At 59.3% G+C, this 10398-nt stretch overlaps 1 protein-coding gene across 2 annotated transcripts; it reads right to left on the bottom strand.

Annotated features, from left to right (window-relative positions):
* Nucleotides 1-639: 639 nt before the first annotated feature.
* On the bottom strand, nt 640-9680 carry TMEM151B (transmembrane protein 151B). 2 transcript variants are annotated; one of them, XM_034962187.3, is made up of 3 exons: nt 9185-9680; nt 6579-7019; nt 640-4673 (listed from the first exon to the last, which is right to left on the bottom strand). In XM_034962187.3, the coding sequence occupies exons 1-3, from the start codon at nt 9320-9322 to the stop codon at nt 3549-3551; spliced, it is 1704 nt and encodes a 567-aa protein (XP_034818078.1). In that variant the 5' UTR covers nt 9323-9680; the 3' UTR covers nt 640-3548. The 2 variants fall into 2 exon arrangements, with proteins under 2 accessions (XP_034818078.1, XP_034818077.2); XM_034962186.3 differs by lacking the exon at nt 9185-9680 and having other exon boundaries at nt 6579-8145.
* Nucleotides 9681-10398: the final 718 nt, after the last annotated feature.

The raw sequence follows: 10398 nt of genomic DNA, 5'->3' as shown, positions 1-10398 counted from the left end.
CAGAGTATCACACTGGTTCAGAGGGAGCGGGGAGAGGGACTGTGAATAACCTTGGAGTGATCAAGGGTTGTATGGATGGAGACATGAGGCAGGGAAGGGAGCCTGGCATGGGGGAAGAAAGGGTATGCAGTAGGGACCCAGCCTTTGTGCCCAAGGAAAGGATATTACTGGACACCCACAAATGACCAACTTCTTTCAGGAATAGGGAAGTCAGAGAGGTGTCTGAGGGACTGTGCCTGCCAGATTCTCCCGTGGGGGCTGCCTGCCTCCCTGACTCCCCACCATTTTCTTCTCTACCAAACAGATCCTTGATCTTCAAACACACACACACACACCCTCTGGCTACAGCAGGGCTATGCCTGGCTCTCTCTGCCACCCCCATCCCTGTAGATGCATTTCCCTGTTGCTTGACTCTGCTTTAAGTGATCCAGTTCTACAGGCCACGCCATCCCCTAGTTCCCCAACTCCCAACCTGGGAAGGGGACAACGAGCTGACACCAGGGGCTCAGACCCAGTGGACTCCTCTGGGGAGGCAACTGTAGATGACGACTTCCAGGGAAGGATGACACAATCCCTGCCACCCACCCCAGAGAGCTTCCCTGGGAGGGAGGGAAAGAAGTGCCACACTGGGACAGGAAGTCAGTGAGTCATCCACGACTTTATTATCCACCAGTTTGATTTGTACAATCTTTGCGCTTAAATCCACGACAAAAAGGCCACAGTGTGATGCACCCAATTGACAGAGACCTGTCTTCTCCCCAGCCAGGCCCAGCCCACCCCACAAGCCCTTGTCCCCAGGACACATGGAGCCTTCCACGTGCCCTACATGAGTCCCCATCACTCTGTAGCTGTCCACCCTGGGGCCACACCTACAGGAATCACATCAGCCCACAGGGCCACAAGAGACCTAGCTGACTGATTCAGGCTGAGCGCCATTGCCCGTCCTCCTTGGGTTGATTCATTGGCCCAGAGCCTCCAGAACCGTGTCCCCAAAGGGCAGGTCATGGGCTACAACCCCAGTCCAGGAGTGCCTGCTCTCCAGGGACTCCTTCCGCTAAGCAGGCGCTGAGCAGAGCACCAAAGGGGGCTTGGGAGTGACTGCATGTGTGTGCCTGTCTAGGCAACCTAGAGTCTGTCTGTGCCTGACACCCTCTGACAGTTCCGGAGTGCAAACGTGTAGGTGTGAGGGTGTGTGTGTGTGTGTGTGTATAGCCACAGCTGCTAGCAGAAGTTCTAATTAGAGAAACAAGAACATTCAGTGTAAAGTTTAATTTTAGAGATTAATTAATTTTCTGGTTTTCATTTTCCCTGGCAATCAGTAAAGCTACCAAGAAAATAGACCAAAGAATTGGTTTCTCTCTAAGTCTGTGCATGTGTGGGAGATGAGGCTGTCTGAGACGACCTAGGCAGAAATGGTCAATACAGGCAAAAATAATAATAGAGGTCCCCCTTCCCCTCTTGTGAGACCAGGCTCTGTCTCAGGAACAGGCCTGAGGGAGGAGGAGCCATGTTCCTCCTTCCTTGGAGCCCTGAGGTGGCCAGGCTGTCCCCATACAAAGCATGACATCCAGGTGCCAGCTGGCTAAGAAATGGAGCCTGAGGCTGCAGCTCACCACCTGTACCTCACAGATGTCCATTCAGAGGAAAGAAGGGTGCTCCAAACGCCAGGCCCCCAAGAAGCACAGACTCAGGGTCCAGGCAGGTTCAGTGCTAGTAGGCAGGTGGGCACTGCTGTCCAGGAAAACCTGGTGGGCAGCTGTTTCCCCCACCCAAGCCTCCCTCTCTCTAGCCTCTTCTTCCTCCTCACTCAGCCATCTCTACCTGAAAGTAAAGCTAAACCCTTTAGAAGCCATGGGCCATGGTATCCCCACAATTTGGGCCCCTCGCACTCCCCCCTAGGAAGAAGGGAAGGGGAGCCAGAGGCGATGTTGCATAGGTGGAGGCCACACAGTTGGTGGTGCAGGCCTGGCTGGGCTGAAGGAAGATGAGAGGGGCTGAAGGAGGGTAAGGAGGAGTTCTGATGGCTCAGGCGAAGTAAGCATCAGGGGTGAGAGATGTGGGTGGCCCAAGGGTTATCCTCTCTAGCCTGAAATGTGAGCTCAATCCCTGGGTGCTAAATCTGCTGGGGAGACTTTAGCCAGGGGAGTTGGCAGGGCAGGAGGGCTGTTCACAGACATGCACACTGAAGCACATCAGGGTGGAGGTGGTGGGGGGAGCACACGGAGAGAAGGCGGTGTCAGAGCTTTAGGGGAACAGGACGTGGGGCCAGCGCCCTGGGGTGGTGGCAGGATGCCCCTTTGAAGACCCTGCGACACACAGCAGGGCTTCAGCTCATAGGATAGGGAAGGATGGAAGGGTTGGGCAGGATTTAGAGAATGCTTGCCTCTGACCCTGCCATTGGAATTATTTCTCCAGTTGGGGCTTGTGACAACGTCCTCAGTCCCCCAGAGATGTGTTTGAGCGACAAGCACACTCCACTCCTCCGCACAGGTTTAGGGAGGCAAAGGCCGCCCCCACAGACACCCCACCTCTGGAGGTCCTTTTCCTCCACCCTCCACTGCCCTCTCCTCTCTTACTCCCACCTGCTTCCAGAGGTCCCCGCTGCCACCCAGGTCTATGTCATGCTCTCTCCCCTTAGTCACTCGTGCTGGCCAGCTTTAACGAGTGCTGCCCGGGTGGCATCTCACTCTCTAAAAGGGGTACACACTCAGAACCCAGGTGAGGAGGCCCCTGTTGGGAGGCTGAGGAGTTTAGAGGGAGGACTGAGGTACACAGTCCTCCACATTTCACTCCCCTCCCCGCTGCACCCTGGCAACAGCTCTGCAGGACTGGGGAGCGGAAGGTGAGTGATGTCTGTGCAGTGAGCACAGTCCCTCTGGACCTAGAGTGGGGGCCCAGTTAGATAAACAACAGTGGAGGGAGCGGCAGAAAGGAAACCCCAATCTTGGGGTCGGCGCCAAGAAGAGGGCAGCAACATTTCCACGGTGTTGGATGGAGGCCTAGGGCTGACACCTGGCCCCAGCCTCAGACCTGCTGAATGCATTAGCTAGTTGGAATCCAGGCTGCTGGTCACCAAACCATTGCTCCCTCCATAGAGAGAGGCCCCAGGGGAGTGAGGCCACGAAGGAAGGAAAGCCCCAAGTTCCCTTCTCCACAGCCTCTAAATCTCCCATCCGCATGCCAGGGCCTCTCCCTTCAGACAAGGCCCAACGCGGGGCCCACGGCACGGTTGTCATCTAACAGAAGATCTGTTGAAGGGCTGGACAGGAGGGAGGTGTCCCTTTAGGAACTCAGGGGTGGGGCTGGAAGAATGACTCTGCCAGGGGGATCTCGGGGAGCAGCCGACCCCCTCCCACCCATCGGTCTCTTTATGTACAGGGACAGCGGGGGTCTCGGCCCCATCCGGGCCTGTCTTGCGGCCCTCACCTCCCTTTCCCTGCCCCCCGCGCGGCCTCAGTCACCGTGGTGACTCGCCCTGCGTCGCAGAGGGAGCACAGTCCGGCGAGGGGCAGGCGGGAGGACGGCGCGGGCCACTCCGGGGCCGGAGGTCACAGTGAGGTCTCTACGCAGGAGCCGTGGCGGTGCAGCGGCCGGTGGCTGTGGCCCAGACACCCCTCCTGCCGGTGGACGATGAGGACCGGAAAGTAGAGGGCGTCGTGGTAGGGCGGCGGCGGCCCGGCCTCCTCCTCGTCGTCGTCCTCGTCGTCCCCCATGCTGGCCTGGCTGGACAGCCGCGTCTGCTCCGTGGGGCAGCTGGCCTCGTTGACGCTCCCGCTGCGGCTGCGCCACAGGCAGCTGCGCCGGGAGCCGTAGAGACGGCCCAGCGAGAAGCGGCTGCCCCCGCAGCCCGCGCCCCCACCGGGCCCCGGGCCGGCCCGCGGGCTGGCGCAGATGCTTAGGGCGCTGCGCGAGAAGATAGACGAGCTGCTGACGGCGCGCTGGCAGTGCTCGCAGCTGCGCCGGTAGGGAGCCACGCCCGCCGCGCCCGGGCCGCCTACCCCGCCGTAGCGGCACGAGGGCGCGTAGCCGCCGCCCGCCCCGCCGCAGCGCGTCCCGAGCCCCGCCAGGTCCATGAGCACCGCCTCAGAGTAGCTGGGCACCAGCTGCTGGTTGGAGCGGATGTGCCACTCGAGCTCCGTGCTGTCCACCGTGTTGACCCGCGGCAGGCGGTGGGTGAGCGGGGGCAGCAGCTCGTCGCTGGGGCTGAGGCCACCGCCTGCGCTGCTGGCCGAGCCCGGGCCCTCCAGGCCAAACAGCTTCTCCACGTGGTAGTGCGCGTAGGCCGTGCGGTACTCGGCCAGCACTCGCAGCGGCCACGACAGCGTGAGCAGCGCCGCGGCCCAGAAGGCCGACGAGCAGGCGTACCAGGGCGGCCGAGCCGGGTCCGGGAAGGCCACCATGAACTCACGGAAGTCCACGTTCTTGAGGTGCATGCCCTCGCGTGCCTCCATGTAGTCGTCCAGGCCCTCATTCTCTGCGAAGAAGCGCGCGCGCTGGCACAGGTACGCGTTCTCGGCCTCCACGCTGGCGAAACTGAAGCACTTGGTGAAGCGCAGCCGCGTGGCCGGCGCGCCCTCCAGCCCCACCAGCGTCTTGGACACGTCGCGAACGCCGCAGCGCGCGTAGTCGAACTCGGCCTCCGCCACGTGCGTGTTGACGCGTTCGTGGTAGACCTGCGGCGCGGGGGGCAGGCGGCGGGGTCGCGGGGAGCCCGTCAGCGGTGCCCGCTTCTGCCCACTCACCCTTTCCCGCCCCATCTATGCTCTGGTTGCCTGGTCGGACCCTAAGTCTGTCTTGGTTTAGGTGCCGGCTGGAGCTGGTTAGGATCTTTCCGTCTGACTTACAGGGCAACTGACGCCCTCTGTGTAATCAGACGTGATGACCGGACTAGAACCAGCCCTACCTGTGCGCATTTAAATTTTTTTTTCTTTCTTTTTCCTTTTTTTTTTTTTTTTTTTTTTTTTTGTTGAGATGGAGTCTGGCTCTGTCGCCCAGGCTGGAGTGCAGTGGCGCCATCTCGGCTCACTGCAAGCTCCGCCTCCCGGGTTCATGCCGTTCTCCCGCCTCAGCCTCCCGAGTAGCTGGGACTACAGGCGCCCACTACCACGCCAGGCTAATTTTTTGTATTTTTAGTAGAGACGGAGTTTCACTATGTTGGCCAGAATGGTCTCGATCTCTTGACCTCGTGATCCACCCGCCTCAGCCTCCCAAAGTGCTGGGACTACAGGCATGAGCCACCGCGCCCGGCCGCGCATTTAAATTTTAACTAAGCCCTGCTTCCTCTAGGGGTCAGGCCCTGGCCATGAACTGCCCCTCTGGCCTGCCTGATCCATTTGCCACTGCCTCTGTTTTCCAAAGTGCCCCCACATCACCACAAACAGCCTCCTCTTCTTCTTTCTTCCCTTTTACAATTGTGTTTCCCAATGGGTTCCCCAGAAGCACTCCCTAAACAACCCCTCTATCTCTAGTCTGCCTGTTCACGCTGTAGCTATCATCAGCCTCCTTCCTGCTTCTCACCCGCCCCAGGCTTCTGTCTATTGATCCTTATACTGAGACAGATGGCCTGCATCTGGGAACGTCTCCTCCAGGACCCCAATATGTCTCATCCTGGCGAGTCCACAAAGTGCTGATTGACCTGCCCACCCTCAGTGAGACTTCCTACGCCCACCTCCTCTTAGACCCTTGAACTTGAGATCCAGGAAGCTGGGATTGAGCCTAGCACTACCACTTAAGAGCAGCAGACTTTGGACAAGTCACTGAGTTTAGGTGTCCATACCTGTGAAAGAACTCAGTAGCAGTCACCTCACTGAACAGGTAAGAGCATGCTATGATACTGGGCATGTGAAGCCATCTCCAGCCATTAAGCACTATTTTTATTTATTTTTTTTTTTGAGATGGGGTCTTGCACTGTGGCAATCACAGCTCACTACAGCCTCAACTGCCCAGGCTCAAGCGATTCTCCCACCTCAGTTTCCTGAGTAGCCGGGACTACAGGTGCATACCACCACACCAGCTACTTCTTTTTATTATTTATAGAGATGGGGTCTTACTGTGTTGCTGCCAGGTGGGCTGGTCTCAAACTCCTGGCTCAAGAGATCCTTCTGCCTCACCAAAGTGCTGAGGTTACAGGCCTGAGCCACCACACTCTGCCATTAATCACTAAGTAGATCCATTAAGCACTAAACAGTATATAGATCCTGGAGCCAGATTGCTTGAGTTCAAGTCTCATCTCCACCACATACTGCCTATTTGACCTTAGACACATTACTTAAACTCTCCAGGCCTCAGTTTCCTCATCTGCAAAATGGGAATACCTGCCTACATCATAGGGTTGTTATGAGGGTTAAATAAATGATTTGATGTGTGTAAAATACTTAGAGCAGAGCCTGGCTCCTGGTCGGTTTTTGCTGTTATGATTATGGTTGTTGGCTATTGCCCTGCTGTTGCAATGCTCATGGGAGCTCACTGCTGCCTTTTGCTCCTCCCACCTTCCCCCCAGGGAGGTGGGGAGGGAGTGAGGCAGCACGTAAGTGCCACCTCCCATGTTGAATGTCCTGCACTCCCCACCAGCTCCTCACCTGGGTGGTGGTATAGGCGTCTCCATTGCGGTATCTGGTGACCTGGCGGGTGCGGCGGACATAGTGGTAGCTGATGGCCTTCCACCAGATGCAGGGCGTGGCTTGCTGCATGCGGCCCACACGCTCCCGCACACTGCTCACATCAACACGGTGCTGCAGCTCATGGCGGGCTTGGCAGTGCCAACACTCCACCAGGTAGACGGCGTACAACATGAGCAGGAAGGCCAGGGGGATGTAGACATAGCCGTTGGAGCAGGGGCTGTCATGGTACATGAGGCTGTTGCCCTGGTAGGCGCTGCTGAAGGTGAGGCGCGTCACTGTGGTGACGTGGCACCAGGCCACTGCCCCCAGGCAGCCGTACATGAGCAGCGAGAGCAGGAGGCACTTCCAGTGGGACTCACGGCAGAGGGACTTGGTGAAAGAGGGCTGGATGGGACGCTGCTGCTCAGGTGGGCAGGGAGAGGGGCCAAGATGAGTGGGAAGTGAGAGCAGGCAGGACCCAGCACAGAGATGGATACGGGGATGGAGGGGCAGAGGCCAGCACCAGAGATAACAGGCAGAGAGAAACAGGGATATGGAGAGAAAAGGTGAGACCAAGATGGGAGCCAGGGGCCAGAGGTAGAAACAGAAGTGACACAGAGCAAGCCATGAGGACAGGAAAGGGGACCGGAATGCCAGTACAGGAAAGTGCAGAGAGAGACACCCCAAGAGGCAGAGAAGGATCAGAGCCAGAGATAGAGGCCCAGGCAGCAAACACAGATGGATAGGATGGTACCCAGAGAGCACCCGAAGACAAACACAAAAATGGCAATGAAACAGAAGATGTGGACAGGGAAGACAGGGGAGGACAGACAGACAGGCATCAGCGAAGGCAGGTCCCCAGCCCAGACCCCTTCCAGGTCCTCTAGAAAAGGGGGAGGGACCCACTGACATCACCTCCCCACTTAACAAGTGGGGCCCTCACTTCCAGATTTTTTTCAGTCCTAGGTTCTAGAGGAGCTACTCCCCTCTGACCCATCCACCTCCCTAACCCTCACAATTAGCCTAACACCTCCTTTGGATAAGGGCCTCCAGAGAACCCCAGGCCCTGTCTCATTCCCCATGTTCTGGACCCTGGTTCCCCTGTGAGTCTCCCTCCTGCACCCTGACATCCTTCCCTTTGTCCTAGGATGGGAGGGAGGGGGCTGGGGTCCCTGAGCGGCAGGCAGTCCAGGAGGAGGTATCCAGAAGGGCAGAGGCATGTGGCTGAGGAGAGGACAGGCATAGGGGATGTGGGACCGGGGTAGCGAGGACGACGTTTGAAGCCCAGCAATTTATCAAGAGAAAATTATTTTTGGTACTCTCCTGGAGCCTGTCTGTTAAAGCTCCTGGCACATTCTGTCCCAGGGTTGGCCCAGGAGTTGTTTACATGTCTGGCTCCCCACTACACTGGGTACTCCTGAGGGCCCATGCTTCATTCTCTTTGCATCCTAGGTGCCTACCATGGTGCTGGCCCCCAGCAGCCACATCCTAATTGAGTGTTGAGTTTAATTTCTTGTAGTGGCCTCTGTTTTCCCACCCCTCCTCTCTACTGTCTAGCTTTAGGAACCCATCCCCCACCACACACACACACACACACACACACACACACACACACACACACACACACACACACAACCTCCTGCTGGGATCCTGACTTACCCCCTCAATTCCTCAGGCCTGACCTAGAGGCCAGCCAGGAAAGAGAGGAAAAGAGTGGAAAAGAAGGGTACAGTAATAGGCATCGGTCCCTGGATCTAGAAGTATGGATAGTTAGGCGAGCTAGGAAATAGCACACAGTACATGTGGACAAGGAGATTAGGGTACATGTGCCTACCTGGTTATGTGCTTGTCCCCATGTGGGTACCTCTGAAAGGGGCTTTACCTGCAGGCCCATCCCCGCTTGTGTGCCTCTGCCCTAGTACAGGGTGCATGCGTGTGCACAAGTGTGTATGGGAGGCTGGAGTGGGGGTGCTCCTGGTACTTTCCTCCGTCTCTTTGTCTTCAGGTTCAGAGGACTGAGTACTAGGGACCCCAACTAGGGATATGAGGAAGCAGCAGGAGCCTCGTGAGAGAGAGGTGCACACACCCCCCACACACACACACACACACACTCCCAATGACCACAGGCGGGACCCCCCTGTACACATCTGACCTCCTTAGGGTCCCAGATCAGGTACCACCACCACTTCCCCATGGTACCCTCCTCGTTCTGTAGCCCGTACAAGTCGCCCTTCCTGGCCTTCAAGGTAGCATCCCCCTCTGTGAGACAGGATCCCCGCCACCGTCCCCACCCCGGGAGAGCATAGCCCCCACTCTCATAAGCCCAGGGTCCGCGAGGCTCCGCCCCTAGGCCCCTCCCCCTGCCCGGGACCCCTGAGCCCCGCCCCCGGCGCGGCCCCTTCCCCGGCACCGCGGACAGCTCCGGCCGCCGGGTGGGGGCGGCGGCGCGGACTGCGGCTGCAGCGGCCGGCTCGGGGTGCGGGGCGCCGGCCGCGCTGCGGCGGAACCAGCGGGGGACGCGTGCGATGGGGGATGGGGGGCCAGGCTGCGGCCGCGCCTGGGGAAGGGGCGCCCTAGACTCTCACCTCCTCTCGGGCGGGGCCCTCGTCCGCCGCCGCCGCTGCCGCCGCCGCCGCCGTGAGCTCCTCCGAGACCCCGGGGCCGCCACCGCCGCCGCCGCCGGCGGCGGCGCTCTCTCCCGCGGCCGAGCCAGGGGGGGACATGGCGTAGAGGGGGCGCGTCGAGCTCAGGACCTCCCGGGGGGCTGCCAGGGGCCGGGGGCATCCTGCGCGGGCCCTGGGGAGAGGACGGGAGGGGGCGGGGCCCTCGCTGCTCCCCACCCCCCGCCGGGGGAGGGGGCCCGGAAAGGGCACCGGGAGTAAGGGGCTGGGGGCTGAGGGTGGGAGGCAGGCTGGGGGGCCGGGCCGGGGGGGGCCGGGGCCGGGGGCGGGTGTCACCTTGAGGCCCTCGCGGCGCCGCTCCGCCTCCCGCCCGCTCCCGCCGCCGCCTTTTGTCTGAGCCGAGCTGGAGCCAGCGCGCCCCCCCTTTCCTGCCGGCGCAGCCGAGCCCCGCCCCCAGCCCCCCAAACTCCGCCTTCCCAAGCCTACCTAATAACCACCCCCCGAAGGGGTAAAGCAACAGGGACTCCCCACACCTCTTCCCCGCTCCCAGCCCTGCTCACTGCACCTCCCTCCCGCGCTCCTATCCTGGGAGAATCTGTGCCGCAACCCCTCTCCATCTGTTCTCCGTGGACTGGGTGCCCGAGGTTCAACCAACAGCACCCCCCCACACACACACACACATCTCTGGTTCCCCCAAGTTCCCAGGGCAGAGGAGTGGGGAGAGGAAATTGATTCTTGGAACCCTAGGGAAGATCCTTACTCCCAGTTGCGTGGTGAAGGGTTAAGGCAGAAGCTAGACTTCCAGAGGAATGGAATAGGGGGAAAGGGAAGAGATTGAAGCTAGACGTGGGAAAGGACTAACAGAGGGCAGAGGGGAGGGCATTGGAACTGGCCTTCACTGAACCATCTTTCTTCCCTAAAAGAACAGCTCCAGAGAAGCAGTGAAGTGTGTGCAGTACCCTAGGCTGGAGGGCAGGAAACCTGAGTTCTAATTCTGAATTCTGTATCTGTCATTAAGGAGTTATGTGACCTTGGGCAAGTGCCTTCCTCTCTCTGAGCCTTAATTTCTTCATCTGTGCAGTGAGGAAGTTGACTGGACAATTTCTAAGGCTCTGACTTGTAGGTGTAGGAAGCAGGCCAGGCTGAGCCACTGCAGGCAGCCTATCCTTTCAGGCCAT

Source organism: Pan paniscus, chromosome 5, assembly GCF_029289425.2.
Source record: "Pan paniscus chromosome 5, NHGRI_mPanPan1-v2.0_pri, whole genome shotgun sequence".
Classification (NCBI taxonomy): Eukaryota; Metazoa; Chordata; class Mammalia; order Primates; family Hominidae; genus Pan; species Pan paniscus.
Note: the sequence above shows the minus strand (reverse complement) of the source record. Positions and strands in the feature narration are given on the sequence as shown.